The sequence below is a fragment of the Lynx canadensis genome, chromosome D3 (assembly GCF_007474595.2).
Source record: "Lynx canadensis isolate LIC74 chromosome D3, mLynCan4.pri.v2, whole genome shotgun sequence".
In the NCBI taxonomy this organism is placed as follows: Eukaryota; Metazoa; Chordata; class Mammalia; order Carnivora; family Felidae; genus Lynx; species Lynx canadensis.
In genome coordinates this window covers 91,774,982-91,797,435 of record NC_044314.2, presented here as the reverse complement: position 1 = coordinate 91,797,435, position 22,454 = coordinate 91,774,982, and the positions used below count along the sequence as shown (strand labels likewise).

At 59.9% G+C, this 22,454-nt stretch overlaps 1 protein-coding gene across 4 annotated transcripts in view; it reads left to right on the top strand.

The window, feature by feature from the left end:
* The window catches only part of RIMBP2 (RIMS binding protein 2), a 143,787-nt gene that overhangs the window by 108,199 nt on the left and 13,134 nt on the right, over window positions 1-22,454 (top strand). For 3 of the 4 annotated variants that reach the window (XM_032595400.1, XM_030336592.2, XM_030336595.2), the window contains exons 11-16: window positions 2,081-2,232; window positions 5,081-5,542; window positions 6,724-6,867; window positions 11,745-11,903; window positions 16,691-16,808; window positions 21,536-21,720. In XM_032595400.1, the coding sequence (XP_032451291.1) occupies window positions 2,081-2,232; window positions 5,081-5,542; window positions 6,724-6,867; window positions 11,745-11,903; window positions 16,691-16,808; window positions 21,536-21,720 (1,220 nt within the window). Of the gene's footprint in view, window positions 1-2,080; window positions 2,233-5,080; window positions 5,543-6,723; window positions 6,868-11,744; window positions 11,904-14,405; window positions 15,093-16,690; window positions 16,809-21,535; window positions 21,721-22,454 lie in introns of all 4 variants that reach the window. The other variant, XM_030336590.1, reaches the window with a different exon arrangement.

Here is a 22,454-nt window from a genome sequence, read left to right as displayed (position 1 = left end):
CCGCTGAAACAGGTGATTCCCACCCAAAGGACTGTTCCCTCCAGAATGGCCTTCCACTTCTGATACAGAAGGTGGGCATTTCAGTGTCTTTTATGGGCGGGGGAGGAGTATCGTGCCCTCGGGGTCAAGGTGAAACGACCGGTAACAACAGTAAGCATACAGATGGCACTTACTCCGAGCCCGTGTGCTCTTATGAGCACTTGACGTACATCTTAGTTCCGTTCGTCGCACAGCTTGGTGAGCTTGGTGATACTGATCGTTTGTTGTCTGTCAGAAACTGTGATTTCTCAGAGGCTTGCGCACGAGTCGATCCGACGCACACGTCCCTGGTGGGCAGCTCTGTTCCAGCGGCCATCTGGGGACCCGGGCACGTCCATCCCGTGGCCTCACCCTCTCCAGCACGTGGCCTCTAAGGTTGCCCCCGGGGGTCATCTCCTTCTCAGACCACCACAAGGGGCAAGGCCTTGAAGGTTCACCTGGGGGGTCTTTGGCGGGCTGCTGTGCGGAAGTCTGTCACATGGCCACGTCTTACCGAGAGGGAAGTTTGGAAGCTGAGTGTAGCTGTCTGAGCAGAAGCAGAATAGTAACATGACGACGATGTTCTAGTGAGTACGTAGCCGTCGTTGCCGGTAGGTGCTGTCTTGCGTCTGTCTTTGGATACGCTGACTAAATAAAGACAGGGAGGGCGAGCAGTCGTCCAAGGTCCCACGCCTTCATGTGGGACTTGAACCCCGGGCGGGCAGGCTCCGGTGCCCTCTGATCTGCGCCCCGTCCTGTCCGTCCTGCCTCCGGCTCGTTTGCATTTCTAGGAGGATGTGGTTATAAAGCGACAGGTCTGGCATCCAGGAGGAGCCAAGTCAGTGCCGAGCGGTGAGTGGATGGGGGAGCACAGAGGAGAGGACGTCTGCTCTCTGGTCAGGCCCTCGGCACGCCTTCCTTTGGTAGCACGTCACGTGCGAGGGAGCTGTCCGGGTGGAACTTCCCTCCTGGCCAGGCTGCGAAGACAGCGGGAGGACCTTCCTCACGGCGGGTGTTTGACAGTGGACTCGAAGCTGCCCTTGCAAGTGGGCCGTGGGCAGGTGTGGGTGTGAGCCCCGCCTCCCACACTTGATGGCTGAGCGACTTCTCTTGAACCTTGATCGCCTCGTGTGCAGAGTGGGTGCGCGCGGCCACCCGAGGCCTGTGTGAGCACCCCGTGGCGAGTGGAAGAACGTGTGGCTCACGGAGGAGCCTCGCCGGACAGCTGGTGCCCTCCCACCCGGAAATTCATGCCTTGGGGGGACGGTAGCAAGGCGTGTGGGGCTCAAGGCCTTCCTCCTGGAAGTTATAAATACGTTCCCTTCCAAGTGAAATGCCACGCGCGTCCCAACAGGAAGATGTGTGGTGGGGGGTTGGCACCAGACCCACGGGAAAGGAGGTCACCCGTGGGTGACAGGCAGCACTGGCGATCCTGTTGTCACCAGGAGCCGCCAGAAGGACCGGGGACACGGCCACTGCCTCCACGTGGCTTGAACCGGCTGCTCAAGACCAGTGGGCACGTCCAGACCGGCTGAGGCACGACACGAGCTGTCCACTGGTGCGCCTGTGTGCACAGCTGGGCTCTCAGGTTCAGATGGTGTCCTCGCACCCGTGTCTTGTCGCTCAGCTCTGCCCCCTCCCTGGGGAGGCAAGATACGTGGCCCACGCCTGCATCCTGTCTAGTCTGACGGACCGGGAGAGGAAGGAGAGGGGGAAGCAGGGGGAGGGGCAGGGAGAGAGGGAGGGATCGCCTTCGTCTCCCAAACGCGGGTCTCTCCTGGCGCGACCCGAGCCGATCCCGTGGCGGGTAATCGCATCCACCTGGTGGGCTGGGAGCAGGGCGCAGGTGGCCCCGGAGGGCGGGTCAGCGTCCAGGTGAGCGGCAGAGCCGCGGTGCACGCTGGGAGCTTCCGCCCTCCCGCTGCCTCTGCCTTTCCTCGCCCTCACCTCCTGCCCTGGCGACCTGGGCCGGCGCTGTCCTCCCAGGTGAGAGCAGTGGGCAGAGCGGCCGCCCGCCTGCCAGAGGGCCGTGCCCTGAAAGTGCTGCCTTCTGCGCCCCCAGGCCCTCCGGCGCCCCCCCAAGATGTCACCGTCCACGCTGGGCCCACCCCAGCAACCGTCCAGGTCTCCTGGAAGCCACCCGCCCTGACGACTGCCGGGCTGTCCAACGGGGCGAACGTGACCGGCTACGGCGTGTACGCAAAAGGGCAGAGGGTGAGTTCTGGTTGGGTGGCGCGTGGGGGCGGGGCCTGCCCGCACCTGCTCCTGGAGGGGTGAGCACTCGGGGGCGCCCTCCCTCTCCCCTCTCTCCTCCACCCCCAGGACCACCAGCACTTCCTAAACAGCACCCAGAGGGGTGCCCACGGCCCCCGGCAGAACACCGCCAGCCCCCTTCTCTCCTGTCCTTCCCCCTTTCCAGAATCTTCTTTGCCCGCCTCCCACAATGTTTGCCCTGCCATGGGCGGTTCTTGCAACTCCCCTCAGTGCTGAAAACTCACTTCTCCGTCCCCGCAAAATCGGCACCCCCCCCTCCCCACCGCCGACGGGCTCACAAACTCCACAAGGTGGTACCAGCGGCCAAGGGGAGCCCTCCTTGGGAGCACCGAGCAAGACAGCTGCACCTCAACACACGAGGCCCGACTCTGTCCTGGCCCATGACACAGACGTGGCTGCCTTGGGGGAGGCTTGGGAAGCTTCTGTCCATCCTGCTGTTCCCCCGAGGACCCAGGGTGACCTAGCAAGTGCAGCCTCCTCTCTGAGTTCGGCCTGCCTTGTCCTTAAACGCTGCCACTTGCAGGCGGTATGCTCCCCTGCACCCTCCTCCCCTGGACTCCCCTCTGCTCCCCTCCTCCCCCAGGACTCCCCTCTGCTCCCCTCCTCCCCTGGACTCCCCTCTGCTCCCCTCCTCCCCAGGACTCCCCTCTGCTCCCCTCCTCCCTCAGGACCCCCTCTGCTCCCCTCCTCCCCAGGACTCCCCTCTGCTCCCCTCCTCCCCTGGACTCCCCTCTGCTCCCCTCCTCCCCCAGGACTCCCCTCTGCTCCCCTCCTCCCCCAGGACTCCCCTCTGCTCCCCTCCTCCCCTGGACTCCCCTCTGCTCCCCTCCTCCCCCAGGACTCCCCTCTGCTCCCCTCCTCCCCCAGCTCCCCCTCTGCTCCCCTCCTCAGGACTCCCCTCTGCTCCCCTCCTCCCCTGGACTCCCCTCTGCTCCCCTCCTCCCTCAGGACCCCCTCTGCTCCCCTCCTCCCCAGGACTCCCCTCTGCTCCCCTCCTCCCCCAGGACTCCCCTCTGCTCCCCTCCTCCCCCAGGACTCCCCTCTGCTCCCCTCCTCCCCTGGACTCCCCTCTGCTCCCCTCCTCCCCTGGACTCCCCTCTGCTCCCCTCCTCCCCCAGGCCCCCTCTGCTCCCCTCCTCCCCCAGGCTCCCCTCTGCTCCCCTCCTCCCCCAGGACTCCCCTCTGCTCCCCTCCTCCCCAGGACTCCCCTGCTCCCCCCTCCCCCGGACTCCCCTCTGCTCCCCTCCTCCCCCGGGCCCCCCTCTGCTCCCCTCCTCCCCTGGACTCCCCTCTGCTCCCCTCCTCCCCTGGACTCCCCTCTGCTCCCCTCCTCCCCTGGACTCCCCTCTGCTGCCCTCCTCCCCCAGGACTCCCCTCTGCTCCCCTCCTCCCTCAGGACCCCCTCTGCTCCCCTCCTCCCCTGGACTCCCCTCTGCTCCCCTCCTCCCCAGGACTTCCCTCTGCTGCCCTCCTCCCCCAGGACTCCCCTCTGCTCCCCTCCTCCCCTGGAGTCCCCTCTGCTCCCCTCCTCCCCAGGACTCCCCTCTGCTCCCCTCCTCCCCCAGGACTTCCCTCTGCTGCCCTCCTCCTCCAGGACTCCCCTCTGCTCCCCTCCTCCCCAGGACTCCCCTCTGCTCCCCTCCTCCCCAGGACTCCCCTCTGCTCCCCTCCTCCCCAGGACTCCCCTCTGCTCCCCTCCTCCCCCAGGACTCCCCTCTGCTCCCCTCCTCCCCCAGGACTCCCCTCTGCTCCCCTCCTCCCTCAGGACCCCCTCCGCTCCCCTCCTCCCCCAGGACTCCCCTCTGCTCCCCTTCTCCCTCAGGACCCCCTCTGCTCCCCTCCTCCCCCAGGACTCCCCTCTTCTCCCCTCCTCCCTCAGGACCCCCTCTGCTGCCCTTCTCCTCCAGGACTCCCCTCTGCTCCCCTTCTCCCTCAGGACCCCCTCTGCTGCCCTCCTCCTCCAGGACTCCCTCTGCTCCCCTCCTCCCCTGGAGTCCCCTCTGCTCCCCTCCCTCCCCAGGACTCCCCTCTGCTCCCCTCCTCCCCCAGGACTCCCCTCTGCTCCCCTCCTCCCCAGGACTCCCTCTGCTCCCCTCCTCCCCTGGAGTCCCCTCTGTTCCTCTCCTCCCCCAGGACTCCCCTCTGCTCCCCTCCTCCCCCAGGACTCCCTCTGCTCCCCTCCTCCCCTAGGACTCACCTGTGCTCCTCCCCTTACTCCCTCCTCCTCTCTGCTCCTCCTCCCCAGGACTCCCCTCTGTTCCTCACTCTTCCCCTCTGTCCCTCCTCCTCCCTCAGGACCTCCTCTGCTCCCTTCCTTCCCCTCCTTCTCCAGGACCCCCTTCTCCTCCACTTCTGTGGGGAAGCCCACAGGCAGGCTATGTGCATAAGAGGAGCAACAGGAGGTCCATTGTGGCCTTTGCCTGGCCCCCTCCCCCATCCCAGCTTTCCTGGTTTACACTGAGCTTCTCATGCCCCTGGGGCCCCTGCATCCGTATCTGATTGGTGCCGACTCGGAAGGAAAAAGTGTGGCCCTAGTTTGTGCCCTGGAAACCTCCCACAGCTGGCAGGTGCAGGGTTTGTAGAAGTCCCCAGCCCCCAGTCCAGGAGCCTGACTCCTGCCTGGTCCCCTCTGTAAGGCCCATCTGATCTCCGGGCCGGGCAGTGCGTCTAGCTGGGCACAGATGGGCCCCAGTCCCTGGGCACGAGAGGCTGTCTCGCGCTGGTCAGGGTGCAGGGGGACAAGCTGGGGGGACGCGGGCAGCCTGTGACCGGCACTCTCTGTGCACAGGTGGCTGAGGTCATCTCCCCCGTGGCGGACAGCGCGGCCGTGGAGCTGGTGCGGCTGCGGAGCCTGGAAGCCAAGGCCGTGACCGTGCGGACCCTCTCTGCACAGGGCGAGTCCGTGGACTCTGCCTTCGCTGCCATTCCCCCCGACCTCCTGGTGCCTCCAACCCCCCACCCGAGAACTGCTCCCACACCGAAGCCATTAGCAAGTGCCGGAGCCCCTGATACCAAAGAGGAACACCCGGGTCCCCACATCATGGTGGACGAGGCCTGGGAGCAGAGCCGGGCACCGGCCCCCGCCCACGGGCACATGCTGGAGCCACCCAGCATGCAGGGCTCGGGCCCGGGGCGGCGGTCGCCCTCGCCCAGCCGGATCCTGCCGCAGCCGCAGGGCACCCCGGTCTCCACCTCCGTCGCCAAGGCCATGGCCCGGGAAGCCGCGCAGAGAGTGGCCGAGAGCAGCCGGGTAAGGCTGGGTGTCGTCTCCCTGGTCCCACTGTCCCTCGGCCCGGCTGGGAGCCATGCCCCCCTCCCTGCCAGGGACAGAACCCCATCCCTTCCTCGGGTGCATCGGTCTCCTGGGGTGCCCAGCATGTCTGCTGCGGCCTGTGGTCAGGGCTCTGGCACAGGGACCATGGTGGTCAGTGTCCCCCTCCACTCTGCCTGTCCAGCCTGTACAGTCTCCAGGAGCCTGACCCCTGACGGCGCCCTCTCTGAGCTGCCGGATGGAGAGATCCGTGCCAGTGCTGGGGAGCCCCCACTTCCGGGATGTCCCCAGGGCTGGCCAGCCTGCCTCCGGGCTGGGGACCAGGTCAGGGCACCTCCGGAAGGGTGCAGACCCTGAAGGTCAGAGCTGAGAGACACAGGGACATTCAGAACAGCCAGGAGGGATGAGGGGTTCAGTGACAGCCTTCAGTGTCGCCTGAAACACCACAAATCCAGGCTTTTACGTGACATCTCCTAGTTGATTCAGTATGGGCCTGGAATACTTAGAAAAAGAATTCAACGTTAATTTGTGACTTGTGACGAGAACGGTCCTGAATACGCACACTGGCCAGGGGGCCCCCCGCCCCCGTGCTGAGTCTCACAAAGCAGAAGCCCAGGCCCGGAATGTCGGGTGCTTTCGGCGAGGCTTTGTGGGCAGGAAGGGCCTGGCAGGTGAACAGGTGCCCCTCTGCTCTCCTGGACGGCAGCCGCACATCCCGCAGCTCTAAGACCCCCAGGGAGGGTCCCCGACAGCAGGCGGGAGCCAGAGACTGGGGCTGCTGGTTCCCTGGCCAGCTCGCTTTTCGGAAGGCATGGAGAGAAAGCAAATGTCTGAATCTCGTTTTTCAAGAAAACGTTAGTTAATCAGATCGAGAGAGCCAGGCAAATGGGACACACGGAGAGAGAACTTTCCGTTGGTTTCTGTAGGTTACCAGCAAAGACTGGAAGTGGTTCTGGTAAGGGAGGGGGGCAGCGCACCGGAAAACCTGCCCAAGCCCAGGGGCCAGCGCTGGGCCGCTTGACACAGGCCCCTGCTTGTGGTGGTCCCCGGGGGGACAGGGGGCTGGGCCAAGGAAGGGCCGAGCCCAGGAGACGTGGGAGCCTGGAGGCCCCCTTCCCCTCTGCAGCCCTCCCGACCGCTTCTTTCCTTGTCCTTCCAAGTTAGAGAAAAGGAGCATCTTCCTGGAGAGGGGTGGCAGTCTGTATGTAAACTCAGACGAGGAGGACGGCTACGGCTCCCCGGACGTCAAGAGGAGGGGCGCCTCGGTGGACGACTTCCTGAGAGGCTCAGAGCTTGGCAAGCAGGTAAGCGTGGACTGGGGTCCCCGCCGGCCTCCCCTAGCCTCAGTGCCCTGGCCTCTGCAGGGCCAGGGCCATCCCCGTCCCTGGGGGAGGAGGAGGCACCCGGCCCGGTTACGGCACTCGGTCGGTTTGGGAGCTTTAGATGTAACGGTGCCCGTGCGGTTGTGACCTCACCTGGGGATGGTTCCAGAAGGCTTCCACACTCCCCGACTGCCCTGTCCTGGCGTCTGGTCATGGGGGCGGTTTTGTGGGCCAGGTAAAGCCACGGATAACCACCTGGTCAGGTTGGGCAAAACCTACCATTTATTCACTTTTACAAATGGGAAAAATGTTTGTTGGGTATCTGCCATGTGCCAGGCATCGGCGGGGGGAACCAGAAATTCAAGGGTCCGCATTCCGCCCCCAGGGCACAAAACATCCAGACCAGCCTCTTGGGCAGCAGGTGCATCCAGTGTGGGTTTTGGCGGCAGTTTCTGGACGTGTGCGCTCTAACGGAAGCGTCCTTGATTGGTGTCAGGCCCTGCAGTGGGCGGGGGGGGGGGGGGGTGTCAGGGCGTGAAGACACCGCAGGTCATCCGCCACCCACGGCACACACAGGGCAGGGCAGTGTCACGGCCTCGGGGGCGGTGTTGGACTCACACACTTGGGGTCACATCCTGGCCCTGCCTGGCTGGCGGTAGCTCCACAGGCAAGTTCCCCAGCGTCTCCAGCCATCGGGGTTCTTTGTCTGCAAGGTTAAAAGAATTCCGCTTGCCTCGATGTTAACATGAGAAACAGAACACCCAGCTAACGATGACAGAGGGGATGAAGATACTTCATTACCCCACCATACAGGAATAGGAAGCCCACGCAGGAGGAAGGTTGATTCAGCCTTCCAGGTGCGTCTGGGCTCTGGCTTCTCAGGCTTCGATGCTTTTGGCCTTCCTCTCGTGGTTCCAAAGTGGCTGCCATGCTCCGATAATCACACCCTCATGTGGCAGCCCCCCAGGGACGGAGGGAGGAAGGAAGGAAGGGAGAAAAAAGAAGGGGGCTTTCTTTTCAGACACTTTCTGTCTCTTTTTTTTTGATGTAATTTATTGCCAAGTTAGCTAACATACAGCGTATACAGTGTGCTCTTGGCTTCGGAAGTAGATTCCCATGATGCGTCACTTACATACAACGCCCAGTGCTCATCCCGGCAAGTGCCTTCCTTAATGCCCATCACCCATTTTCCCGTCTCCCCCCACCCCAACCTCCCATCAGCTCTCAGTTCTCTATATTTAAGAGTCTCTTACGGCTTGACTCCCCTTCAGTTTGTAACTATTTTTTTTCCTTCCCTTCCTACGTGGTCCTCTGTTAAGTTTCTTAAATTTCACGTATCAGTGAGAACATACATCTGTCCTTCTCTGGCTGACTTATTTCACTCAGCATAATACCCTCCAGTTCCATCCACGTTGTTGCAGATGGCAGGATTTCATTCTTTCTCGTTGTCGAGTGGTATTCCGTTGCGTGTGGTGCAGTTGTAAGTGGGACCAGTTCCTTGATTTCTCTGCCGATTCACTATTGGTGTATAGAGGTGCAGCCGATCTCTGTGCGTTAATTTTATATCCCGTGACTTTGCGGAAGCAGCTTTTTGGTGGAGTCTTTCAAGTTTTCCACTTAGGGTATCATGTCGTCTGGGAAAAGTGAAAGTTTGACTTCTTCTTTGCCAATTTGGGTGCCTTTGATTTCGTTTTGTTGCCTGATTGCTGAGGCTGGGACTTCCAACACTATGTTAAACAACAGTGGTGAGAGGAGACATCGCTGTCGCGTCCCTGATCTCGGGGAGAGCTCTCCGTTGTTCCCCGTTGACGACGATAGCAGCTGTGGGCTTTTCATAAATGGCTTCTATGGTGTTTAAGTATATTCCTTCTATCCCGACTTTCTTGAGGGTTTTCGTCAAGAAAGGATGCTGTATTTTGTCAAATGCTTTTTCTGCATCTGCCTACGGGACCATATGGTTCTTATCCTTTCTTCTATTAATGTGATGGATCACATTGATGTGCGAATATTGAACCTGCCCTGCATCCCGGGGATGAATCCCACTTGATCATGGTGAATAATTCTTTTAATGTACTGTTTATGTTGTTGAGAGTTTTCACATCCATATTCATCAGAGATACTGGCCTGTAGTTCTCCTTCTGTGTGGTGGGGTCTCTGTCTGGTTTGGGAATCAAGGTAATGCTGGCTTCGTAGAATGAGTCTGGAAGTTTTCCTTCCATTTCTACTTTTTGGAACAGCTTGAGAGAAGGATAGGTATTAACTCTGCTTTAAATGTCTGGTAGAATTCCTCAGGGAAGCCATCTGGTCCTGGGCTCTTACGTGTTGGGAGATTGTTGATAACTGATTCAATTTCTTCGCTGGTTATGGGTCTCTTCAAATTTTCTGTTTCTTCCCGTTTGAGTTTTGGAAGTCTGTGGGTGCTTAGGAATTTGTCCATTTCTTCCAGGTTGCCCAGTTTGTTGGCATATAATTTTTTTATAGTATTCTCTGAGAGTCATCTGTATTTCTGTGGTGTTGGTTGTGATCTCTCCTCCTTTCATTCATGATTTTATCTATTTGGGGTGTCTCCCTTTTCTTTTTGAGAAGTCTAGCTAGGGGTTTATCAGTTTTGTGTATTCTTTCAAAGAAACCAGCTCTTAGATTCATTGATCTGTTCTGGGTTTTTGTTTTTTGTTGTTGTTGTTGTTGTTGTTGTTGTTGTTTTGGATTCTGTATTGGTTATTTCTGCTCTAATCTTTATTATTTCTCTTCTGCTGATGGCCTTGGGATTTCTTTGCTGTTCTGCCTCTAGTTCCTGTGGTTGTGTGGTTAGGTTTTGTATTTGGGATTTTTGTTGCTTCTGGAGATAGGCCTGGATTGCAGTGTATTTTCCTCTTAGGACTGCCTTCACTGCATCCCAAAGGGTTTGGACTGTCGTGTTTTCATTTTCATTTGCTTGCATATGTTTTTTAATTTCTTCAGTTTCCTGGTTGACCCATTCGTTTGGAGGTTTTCCAAAATTTTTGTGTGTGGTTGATTTCAAGTTTCATAGCATTGTGATCCGAAACCATGCGTGGTATGATTTCAGTTCTTTTATATTTATTGAGGGCTGTTTCGTGGCCCAGTGTGTGATCTATCTTGGAGAATGTTCCATGTGCACTCAAAAAGAACGTGTATTCTGCTGCTTTTGGATGAAAAGTTCTGAATATATCTGTCAAGTACGTCTGGTCCAGTGTATCATTCAGGGCAATTTTTTTTTTTTTAACGTTTATTTTTGAGATATAGAGAGAGAGACAGAGTGGGAATTAGGGGAGGGGCAGAGAGAGAGGGGTACAGAATCCGAAGCAGGCTCCAGGCTCTGAGCTGTCAGCACAGAGCCCGACGTGGGGCTCGAACCCATGAACCATGCGATCATGACGTGAGCCTGAGTCAGACGCTTAACCGACCAAGCCACCCGGGCACCACCAGGACCATTGTTTCTTCGTTGATTTTCTGCCTAGATGATCTGTCCATTGTTGTAAGTGGAGTATTACAGTCCCTTGCAATTACAGTATTCCTGTCGATAAGTTTGCTTATGTTTGCGATTATTTGATTTATATATCGGGCAGGCACTTTTCTCTTAACTGGGAGAAAAGTCACTCCCTGCTACATCTCACCGGGCATCATGTGCCCAGCACCGAGAGAGGAATAGGATTCCCACCAACGATGTCCCTGGCGAACAGTAGACACCTGCTTCCATCCCGAGTTAACTCCTTCCTCACGGGGTTGGAATCCGATGAGACCGTTCTCGTGTAGGAGGGCACTTTCTGTACACCTGGGGGAAGACCTCCTTAAAAGCAGCCTGGTCTCTGTGTGTTTAAAGCCATTCATTGTACGTCTTCTCCTTGGTGCCTGACTGAAAGAATGACAGCTGGAACAGCTCAAGCCCCGAGGTGACAGAGGCTCAGGCCGAGAACCTTCCCGGCCACTGCTCCCCGCCGATGCAGGCAAAACCTTAGGCCACGAGCTTAATGTGGCTGGAAGTGCTTGCATGTTTTTATCTAGGGTAGTAATCGGAAGCTGGAGTGTTTTTAATAAGTGTGTCGCAGGATGCGATGAAATGCATTTGTCTTGTCGTCCACCAGGAAGATAAAGAAACCTTTTTTACCGCCATCTAGCGAAAGCAGAACGCGTTCGTAAATCTGAGCTCGTCAGGGCGTTCAGTTTCGGGGGGTTGCAGTCTGTTTTGCTGTCAGTGCTGGGGGTGTCGGTGACGGACACTCCGTGAGTGAGGACGTGGCGCTGAACTGCAGCTGAGATCCTGGCCGGGCTCTTTGTGTTTCTGTTTGCGTGTTACCAAACCCGCAAGGAGGCTTTCCTGTGAAACCGTTCACGCGGCCCCCAAGCTGGGCGCAGGGTGAACACAGCCCGTGGCGGGGGAGTCCACTGCCTGCCCAGGCTGGGCTGTTCTCCAGACGCCCCACGGTGCGCGTATTAGACCACATGATATTTGTAAGAGCCTTCAGTGCCTTTATATGGTGCGTACACGCCCGCTTCCCACCGCCCTCTGCCCTGCCCGCGCCGCGTGCCCTAGCCCTGCGGCCGCCTGAGCCGGCAAGGGTCTGCGCCTGTTCCCACTGGGCTCCGAGCGGGCAGCCCCGGGCCGTCTCCCTGCCCTCCTGGCTCCCTGCGCTCGATGGGATGGACACGTGCAGGCCCTTGTCACTGCTGATGGGAGCCACACGCACATGTGCACACGCACACACGCATATGCACACACACGTGCACGCGCACGCACGAGTTGGGGGCTCCCAAGGCTGCAGGGCAGGGAAAGGGTGGCAGCACAGCCCGGGGGCCCCGACTCCGGGGGCCCCACGGTGTCCCCTGCTCTCGGCCCCCAGCCGCACTGCTGCCACGGAGACGAGTACCACACGGAGAGTAGCCGGGGCTCCGACCTGTCCGACATCATGGAGGAGGACGAGGAGGAGCTCTGCTCCGAGACGCAGCTGGAGGACGGGGGCAGGAGGCGGCCTGGCGGCACATCCCACAGCGCCCTCAAGGTCAGTGGCCCGGGGCACCGGCTCCCTCCGCGCGGCCTGGGGCCCCCTTTCCCTGTCCCTCCGCTGGGGCCACGCCCTGCCGTTTCGATCGGCTTCTTCCTTGGTGCTGAGCCCATGTTCAGGCACTCCTCCGGTCTCCTGTCCCAGGCTCGCCCCAAAAGCCCGGGAGGAGGAGCTCCAGAGCGTTTCACCCCTGGGGTGCACGACTCGGTACGGGGAATGGAGTGGGATAGGAAAACGGCACAGGGAAGATGCCCGGCCCGGCCCTGAGTGCTGACCGCAGACCCAGCAGCCGGGACACAGGTGTCTGAGTCAGACAAGGGCCGGGGATGAGCAGAGCCGGCGGAGGTTTTGCAGATTTTCCGGGAAAGGAGGAAGCTGGGGAGCGCGATGCTCCACGGGGCATGGCGGCCAGAGGAGGGCGGGGCAGCAGGGGCCACACGGGCTCCGCACACAGGCCCCTTCTCAGACGCCCCCAGAGCCCCGCGTCCTCGGCTCCCACCTCCAGTGCGGCCGCCAGTGACAGGCTGGATGGGGGTCACCTTCACGGAACGTGAGCTTGAGGCCTCCGGAGAGCCCAGTAGGAGGCCTGTCCCCGTGCGCGTCCCCGTACCCTGACCGCGTCCCGGGGCATGAGCCGCCCGCCTCTGCACCAGGCCCTGCGCCAGGCCGAGCCAGCAGTGCGGCCGTTCCCAACCCCGGGGGAGATAAAGGGCCGCCCGGCTGCTGGGACCCCTGTGGGGTTCGCAACTGGAAAAGGCCACGGAGAGGAACGTTCTGCTGGGGGATAGCACACCCCGCCACCGAACTCCTCTAGGACACGCAGCCAGGCATTTTGAGTGGTGGGTAGAAGGCAACGTCCGGTGCTGGCTGCCAGCTCAGTGCCCGCCTGCATAGACAAGACTCAGATGTTCTCCCAGCAAAGGCCCCCGGCAGAGCCTTGGAGATCCTCTGTCACCAAAGAACGTGCCAGATGCGCGTGCAAATCCTGCATGGTCGCAGCTCCCGGCGGTCCTGGTGGCTCCCCCCGAGCCTCTTGCCAGCTCCCAAGGCAACACTGGCCAGCGGACTCACAGCAGCCTTCCTTGAGGGAGGCGGGCCCCAGGCTGCCCCCTGCTCCGCCTGACTCCCCCCAGACTCCCCCCCCGAGACTCCCCCTGCTTGGCCCCAGAGCTGCCTGCAGGTGTCTGTGGCCGGGCTGGGCGAAGCCTGTGTCCGTGTTTCCAGGATACTTCTCCTTTGGATGGAGAAAGCCCCTGGGATGGCACTTTCTGCAAAGAGTTTAGTAGAGAAGCAGAGGGAGGCTTGGAGAGCGACCAGTTCCTAGGAAACTGATGGCCCAGTGCCCCTCCCCCCCATCCCCTGTGTGCCTGGGAGCTAGCTGGCAGAGGGCAGAGCTGGCCTGTGGCGGCCACAGGCTCACTTACTTTGTTGTGCCCACGGCACTCTTACGGGTTTTTAAATCAGGAGATTTCACGGGCTGGTGTGGACTTGCAGTTCTCTAGAAAGTCCCACCAAGTCTGGCACGCTTGGGCTCTGCTGCCCACCTCGGCACAGTTCCCTGTGGCTGGGCCAGCTTCCCCCACGGCAGCCTCGCTTTGGAAGCCCCGGTTAGACCCCTTTCTCCTGCTCCCAAACGGACTCTGGCGTCAGGTCAGCAAAGGGGAGAGGTTGGGTCCAGGGCAAGGGCGCGCTGCCCAGGCCCTCCCTGCAAGCAGTGAGCTCCGGCCACAGCGCCGGGGAAATGCGCCAGGGCCCCCAGCTTGTGGAGCCCCAGGTGGGCGTCCCGGAGGAAAGGCCTTGCCTGCAGGGGCAGGGAGGGCCTCCGGAAGGAGGAGCTGTCTGGGTGGGCTCAGTGGGTGTGGAGGATGGGCTCGAGGATGCCCCCGAGGACAGAAATGTGTGTGACCTGCGGGCTCGCAGTGGCCAGGTCACCTCCGGCGTGGGGCAGCTTCCTGGGTGGCGCTGTGCAGGCAGGCTGGGCCTGAGACTGGGGGAGGGGTGGGGGCGGAACGCGGCTCCCCGCGCCAGGGGCCGGGATCCAGACGGCCAGGCCCACCAGGTCCTCTGCAGACACTGGCGGAACAGGGCTGTGCAGCCGCACTGCCCCAGCCAGGATGCGCCCAAGGGCCGAGGCCCCGCCGTCCCACAGGCGTTTAGCGGCAGCGGAGGGGGGTAGAGGAGGGGGGGGCGCCGTGGGGACCGCCTCCCCGCACCGACTGCCACTTCCGAGTTCAGGCCCGCCCAGGCCTCCGGCTGTTCGCCCACCGCCCCCCACACTCGCGGCCTCCACTCCACTCCGAGCGCGCCTCCCGCCGGCCCCGCTCCAGGCGCCGTCCGTTAACCTTCTGTTCTCTTTCCAGAACCGGGCCAGAGCATGCCTTTCGCCCCCGAGTGCACGCATGCTTGCCCCTCACCGCGTCTGAGACTAATCCTGTCTATTTTCTTTCCTTCCCCCATGTCGCTTCGGTCACACCCCGCGTTAACACACCACCCTTTAAGGAGTGCTTTCAGAGTAGCCGCACTGAAGGGGTCTTCCCGGAGCGCCCCGACCACCCCCAGCAGACCTACCACAGTAAGGGGCTGTTCAGTATCCCCGAAGTAGCCGAGGACGGGGAGCAGCTGTGGTTATTGCACAAGCAGGGCTTAGGGCACTCCGCCGGGGCCAGGGCCCGCGCCCGCAGCGGGGACGAGGCCCCCCCGGCGTCCTGGCTCCCGGCAAAACCCAGGGGCCCCGGGGTCGGCCCCCACGCCGAGGACTTCGTGCCGGAAGACAGAGGCTGCCGGTTGGGCCGCTCGGCCAGCAGGAGCCCGGACAGTGGCCTGGACTGTGGGAGCGACGAGGAGGAGCTGCACTTCAGCTTCCGGAACGCGGCCAAGTGCAGCCCGGGCCCCGGGCACTGTCGCTGTAGGAGGAGCCTGAGGCCTCTGCTGGCCCGGCGACGGACGCTGACCCGGCAGAGCAGCGTCGAGGAGGACTTTGGGGAGCAAGCGGTCCCCCGTGACGCCCTCAGGAGCGATGGCGCCCCCCCGAGCCCAGAGAGAGCCACCCCCAGGAGGTCTGGCTGGGAGGAGCCCCTGGCTCACCAAGGCTCGCGGGATGTCTGCAAGAAAAGCGTAAAAGTGGCCGACAGTAGGGCCACTGGCCGCCAGGCACAGCCGCGTCCCGGGCCCGCAGAAGGCCCCTTGGTGTGTGAAGTACGCTTCCTGCTCACGTCCGCTTGCCAGGCCAATCCATTTCCATTCTCTCCCCCGGTCGATTTATTTTGGTAGCCATCCCTGGGGAGCCCCTCTGCTGGCTGGCTTTGGTTTCCATGCATTTTGATTTCCGTCCCATCGCTTCCTGATCTTTGCCCACGCTGACGATCCCTTTACTTTGCTGTCGAATACTGACCCCCTCCCCCACCCCACCCCCCAGAATCAGCGATGATTATGGCTGCTTTAATTCAAGGGCAACTGAATCTAAATTTTAATTAAGGGTTAGCTGAACTGTGATTATCCAAAAGTTTGGCAACACTTTTTTTTTTTTTTTTTTTTTTCCAAAACGAACCCCAGGGACCTGTTGGTGACCACCACCGGCGGTCCTTACTGATGCCTTTGGTGTTTGCTTGGTGTTGTGTTTTGGTCTTTATCCATAACTGGGGGAAAAAAAAAAGAGCAGTTATCGAAGAGATCCATTTCTATATATTGTTTCCAAAGTGGTTTTGTTTTTGTTTTGTTTCCTCCCCCTTTCTTGCCTGTGTCCAGTTTTCAGAATGGGTTTTCCATCATCTGCTGTAGACGCACCCCCTGCCTTGTGTTCCAGGCTTGCAAGCGGGCTGTGGAGAGTAGGGGCTCATTCAAGGCTTCGTTCATGTCTATATTGTGCCCTCTTTTCAGCACATCTGCTCCTGTCACGCTGAACTTTTCCATGAAAACAAGGGCGAGACGCGGCCGGGCGCCAGGCCTCCGGTCTGAGCCCGTGCAGTCGCGGTGTGTCCACCAGAGGGCGCCGATCCGTACCCCGCTGAGTCACCTGCCACTTGCAGCCCCCCCACTACCTGCCCCTGCTTGTCACAAGCCGCCTAATTCCTGGGACTCCCTCACCACCGTTCATGCCCCGTGTCCCTGAGAACTTCCTGACTCAAATTACTTCCCAGTGAGCTGGAGGTTTCGCTGTGACTCTCTCGTATGATTCTGACCTTTAGTGCAAATTAGGAGTGAACCCGTCCATAAAGGAGAACCATCCGAGTCAGCCCTGCAAATTGGTTGGCGCCTTCGGATTAGGGCCAGGACGTTGCCGTGAGTTTCACAGCCGATAATGCGCAGAAACTTCTGTCTTTGAGTTTTTGGTAACCTCACGCACAGCGCGTTCCAGGCGGGATGTTTGGAAATGCAGTCATCTCCCCGCCTCCGTGATCGCTGCCGGCGGTGGGCGGTTCTGGGACCAGGCAAGGGTCGTGGGTGGTCAGAGGTGCCAGAGGCATGAGGTGCCTGTGTCAGCCCCTCTCGCTTTGGTTCCAAGATTCCGGCTTCCGCAGCAGTAGCCGCAGGAAACGGTGCCTCCCGAGGAGTCCCCTCTTGCCCCCACCCCCGTGAGTGTGTCGCAAAGGGACTCTGGTCTGGAAGACGGGGCGCCTGGGGTGAGCAACCTGTTTCTCTTCCAGGTTATTCAGCTAACCTTTCAGTTAAAAGCTAAGTTTAGTTGCCTTTAGAGCTTCCGCTTCTAAGTTGACTTGATTTGGCTGACTTAGTTCTTGTGTCCCCCAAGGCTGGCAAGACTTATGACTCCGTTGTTTTGTCTTTAGATTTTAGGAAACCCGGTGTCTGCAGGACGGGCCGACAGGGCGGATCACGCGGGCCGGAGGTTCCCCCACGGCAGTGCTGGCCCTCAGAGGTCGCGGCCAGTGATGGTCCCATCCATCGGTTAGTGGGCCTGGTTGACACCTTTCTCTTTCTTCCGAGCACAGAGCACATGGCTGCTTAGTCCTTGATCTAAACACGTTTAGAAACTTACGAGAAATAGCATTTCAACCACACGCAGGAAACTCTCCATTGCTTACGGCAAAAAGAAGGCAGAAAGCACAGGGTAGATAAAACCAAGTACCATATTGGCTTCTTAGGTCTGTCTTCTCCCTGCCGATCTTTATTTATGTTTTCCCGGAGCGGCCGGACGGCATGAGCCCCGGAGAGATCGCAGTGCGCTGCCTCCCACGTCCCTGCTCGTGCTCCCGGGACACGCGCGTGGTCAGAGCGGCACGGGAGCGGGGATGGCGGCCAGTCTCCAAACACAGAAATAAGCCCCGAGTGACGGAGAGTTGTCCGCATGCACAACACGCTTTGGCAGCCGGGACCCAAAGTGACAGAAACGCCAGGAGGCCCAAATGTGTCCTCGGAGCATGTGCCGCCCTCCCCCATCCCGTCACCTCCCTGCTCGCGAGTCCCCGTCTGGCACCCCGTGTCCGTTCTTTCCATTCCTTTTTGGGATTGAGCCAGTCTTGCTGACATCCGTCATTTTCGTCCCTGTGACCGACCCGCTGGGCCAGGGGGACGTGGTGGGCGGTCGGATGGGAAGATGTCCGCCAGGGTCATCAGCCCAAATAAACCAGCCTTTCGTGAAAACGCACGCACACGTGGGAAACAAAGCAGGCGGGACTGGGGACGGGTAGAAGAGAATGAGACCCCTTGGCCTGGCAATTCAGGGCTCCAGGAGACAAGTTAGGGGCCTCTAGACGTCCGCACACACGGCTCTAATCGCAGCCAAACCGCTGACATTTGCTAGACTGTCCTTTCTGTCACAGCAGCTGGAAAGACAGACAGACGTGATAACACAAAACAGATCCTCTAAGTGTCGTCCTCCTTCTGGACTTCTCTTCCTTGTAAAGTCCAGACAGCAGGGAAAAAAACGTTTCCCCTTCGACCTTCACAGCCTCAGGATGTTTTTATTTATTGGCAACAATTTCACGGGATAGGGTCTTTTCCGTTAACTGGAAAATAAGCGGATGCGCAGTCTGACTTGGAAGACGCTGGTCTCTCCCGTAATCTGCGCGTCATCCCCCGTATCCGTTTCCGAGCCCAGCCGGCTTCTCCTGGCGTGTGAGCGGCTTGTGGGGGACTGACGGGCCGTCTGTGGAAACGAGGCAGGCCTGGGCCAGACGCACGCCCAGACTTGGCTCTTCTCTGCGGTTCTGGGTGTCCGGGTCTTCACTGGGCTGTGACTGGATGCGTGGAGAGCACGGCGAGGCTTGTCACGGAGCCGCTGCCGTTCCCGGGGTGGGAGCGTTCGTGTTGTGGGTGCTGGGGTGGGGTGTCCTCTGGCCCCGGTCCCCTGGGACAGGGAGGGAACGTCTGCCCGTGGCCGTGGACTGCCGGTGGGGGCGCACAGGGGAAACATCAGCGCGTCCGAGTCGGGCCAGCGGACGCTCTCCCCGGGATGGGCCTTTGAGTGGCTGTGTCCTACGGTAAAGGATTGAAAGGGCTGCACGCGTGTCTTGATCTCAGTAAGACGCTAGTGACGTTCACGGAAAGAGTAACGCTAACGTTTTAACGACAAAAGCTCTTGATAACGTAACTCAAAAAAGCGCTGCATAAATTTGTGATTTATTGCTTTAATTGTACCTGACTTCTTACCGTGTAGCAATGCAAGAAACCACGTAAAAGCACGATTGGTGTCATGCACGTGGTACGTTCACACACACACAGAAATGCCTAGTATACTCTCAAAGGACAGAAGTGTCGTGCACTCGGAAGCTGCCAGTGACCCTCGGGAGCTAGTGGTCAGTGACGCGCCGGAAGACTTTCCCCCCAGGTCCTCTTCCATTTTTCTTGTGCAAATATCAGTTGTTATTTTAGGGGTCTGCTCTACTCCAGAAGCATCTGTGGTCTTTTCCAGGGGACCCTAAGTCTACAGACCATACGTTTCCCCAGTACATTTTTAAGAAGCAATGCACTCACCATTGAATTAAAATACTGTACCTTTTCGTATTATCTGGGTTTTCCAAAATGAAGGAAACAGCGCCCCTCCTGATGTAAAAAGACAAGAGTTGGGGAGCTACAGCTGTAGTGTCGATCTCACAGTCAGCGTGAGGGGGGCCTCAGGACACGGATCGGTGACTCCACGGGTGGATTTCCCTGGGCCCGGCTTCTGGCTTTCTCCTGTTTGGCGTTTGTATTTACCCGCGTACCCGGAGGGTGCCCCTTCTCCTGGCGAGGATCCCGTTCTAGGAGTCTGTGGCCTCTCCAGGTTTTCCCGTTTCCTCGGCTGTCCTGGCTGCCGAGCTCCCAGAACGAGGAAACACAGCACGTTCTCTCTGTGCGCAGAGAGGAACAATTGAAAATGAATACATGAAGCTTGGCCCTTTAGAACAGAGATGCCTTTTCCACGGGTTTCCCGGCGAGGAGAAAATGAAACGTCGTGAAGTATGTTTAACTCACGACTCCCTCTTCCCCTGTACAAATGACCGCGGACGTTACCGGTGAAGGCTGCTGGTCTCAGGCAGGGAGGGCCGGGTCTCACCCGTACAAGACGATGCTTGTTGGCACGGCACGGCTGGACTCAGGAGGCCTGTCCGGGCGCATGGTGTGCAGACCCTTTCTCCCTCCTGAAGAGACCCCCCTGAACCCGCCAGGGTGACCCGGGGTCATGGCCTCAGGACAGAGGGGGAGGAGTGCCCACACCAGGTCAGACCAGGGCTGGAGGGGAGTTCCTCCTCCTCGGGCCGGACCCCCGGCCGCTCCCTGCGGTCTCTGGGGAGGCCCGGGCCGTGGCCACGTTCCACGTGGACACAGTCCTTCTCTGCAAGGAGAGGCAGTGAAGCCCCCCCTCCTGCCCACATTCCCACCCCCTGCCCCACCGGAGAGAGCCCGTGGGGCAGGTGGGCAGTTCTGCCGTGGTCTCCCCCCGTTTCAGGAGACTCCGGCTGGAGCCTTCGCTGGGACCCAGCCTCGGATGCCTGCCCTGGCCTCCGCGCCTCGGGCAGTGTGGCCACCGTCAGGGTCCCTGAGCCGGGCCAGCTGCAGAGGGTGTGCGGGCCAGTGCAGACCGCAGGGGTGGCTCGAGACCCTCAAGGACGATGGCCGTCGTGGCCAGCCCCCGCCTAGGAGCGGACCTAGTCCCCGGCCCTCGCGCTGTCTGGCCATCGGAGACGGCCGAGAACCCCTGGGAGTGAGTCTGCCTTCCCGGCCGTTCTCCGTTGTCCGCCCAGGGCAGGGCGCTGCTGGCTGTGCTGTCGCGGGCACCGGGCCCCTTCTGCGCACCAGCCACCTGCCCGGAGTAGAAGCCGGCCGCCTTCGTGCCGCTGACGGTTTTCTCCGCCTCCCCCCTGCACGTGCTCACCCGAGATCCGCGGAGGCCACGGGGTGGCTTATGTAGCTTCCCACGATTTCAGTTAGGTAACGTTGAAAAGTAGGGGGAAACGCCTGAGGTCTTTCCATTGACCATAAACAAAATAAAAACTTAGGACACGAATGACGCCCCCCGTTGACAAGCTTTGTTCCTTGGCAGAAGAGAAATCACTGAATTTCTAGATTATCTGGGCGTCCTTAAAGGGTCCCCAATTTAAATAACGTCAACAGTGCACTGCATTTTAAAAGTCCACTTTTTCGGCTGCTAAAGTGCTTTTTATTTATTTTTCAACTAATTTTTTTCTTTTTTTTTTTTTTTCTGGTGAAGGAAACCGAGTGGCTTGGTTCTTCACTTGGTCTCCTGTCTTTCCTGCGTCCCTGTGGCGTCCTCCCGTCGGGGTCCTGGTCGCCAGGGGCCTGGCTGGCTGTGTGAGCCGCCTATGCTCTGCCTCAGTGGCGGTTCCCATTCGCTTCCCGCTGCCGTGGGAGCGCGGTCCCGCTACGATGACGTATACAGCGACATCGACGACGATATCTGATATATGCGAACATAATAGGATTTCAAAGAATAATTTTTAGCAGCTGGATGATAGGGGAGTTTTGTGAAGAATGCATTTGTTGCTGCTGAAATACTTAATTTTTTAAACATTTTATTCATTTTTGAGAGACCGAGCATGAGTGGGGGAGGGGCAGAGAGAGAGGGAGACACAGAATCGGAAACAGGCTGCAGGCTCTGAGCGGTCAGCACAGAGCCCGACGAGCCCGACACGGGGCTCGAACTCACGGACCGTGAGATCGTGACCTGAGCCGAAGTCGGCGCTTCACCGACTGAGCCCCCCAGGCGCCCCTCTGCTGAAATATTTAGAGCTGAGCGGACAGCTCAGCGGATGACCCCAGACGCACACACGAATGTGTCTCGGTCACGGGAGGAAGGCGCCGTCCTCGCCTGCTGTGGACACGGGTGGCGCTCTGCATGGTGGCGGATGGCCTGTCCATCCCCACTGACCCCTCGCTCGGGTCTGCGGCCGGTGAGGCCGCCCAGCATCACCCACCTGTCACGGACTCACACGGGGCGGGGCTTCATACTGGTGCTTGATGACAGCGATTTGCCACTCAGACCCACTGGTGTCGGTCCACACGTTAACCGCAGACTTCTTTCAAAAGACGAGTTCCAGTGTCTCAGCCATCCTTATTCCCTGAGCCATATTTCATATTAACAGCACACGTTTCTGAGTCAATGAGGGGCGGGGGGGGGGGCATGGAGGGCAGTCATCACCTAGCATTCTGTCTTTGTCCCCACCTGCGCCCAGATGAATACAGTGAGCGAGACCACCTTTCTCCAGACTTCTATGAAGAGTCGGAAACAGACCCTGGTACAGAAGAGCTCCCAGCCCGAATCTTTGTGGCTCTTTTTGACTATGACCCCCTCACCATGTCCCCAAATCCGGATGCTGCAGAAGAAGAGCTTCCTTTTAAAGAAGGACAGATCATCAAGGTGGGGGCTTGGCTGGGGCCACCGGGCTGGTGGGGCACTTGGGGGGCGGGGGGACAGATCACCAAAGTGGGGGCTCAGCTGGGGGCCACTGGGTTGGTGGGGCACCCAGGGGGACAGATCCTCAAGGTGGGGGCTCGGCTGGGGGCCACTGGGCTGGTGGGGCACCTGGGGGCTCGGCTGGGGGCTGTAGGGCTGGTGAGGCACCTGGGGGGACAGATCATCAAGTTGGGGGCTCGGCTGGGGGCTGCAGGGCTGGTGGGGCACTTGGGGGGGACAGATCATCAAAGTGGGGGCTGCAGGGCTGGTAGGGCACCTGGGGGGACAGATCCTCAAGGTGGGGGCTCGGCTGGGGGCCGCTGGGCTGGTGGGGCACCTGGGGGGACAGATCCTCAAGGTGGGGGCTCGGCTGGGGGCCGCTGGGCTGGTGGGGCACCTGGGGGGACAGATCCTCAAGGTGGGGGCTCGGCCGGGGGCCGCTGGGCTGGTGGGGCACCTGGGGGGACAGATCCTCAAGGTGGGGGCTCGGCCGGGGGCTGCAGGGCTGGTGGGGGCACCCGAGGAAGGGGGGAGCGGTCTCACCATACCTTAGCTCCTTAGTTCGTCCCAATGGCTGGCTGTTTTCTGTTGCATTAAACATCCAGCCTGCTGAGCAGCAGAGAGGAGGGACGTCGTGAGTCTGAAGTAGGAGCTGGAGAGAAAGCCTGGTGCTCAGTAGCAGAGGGAAACAGGGAGCC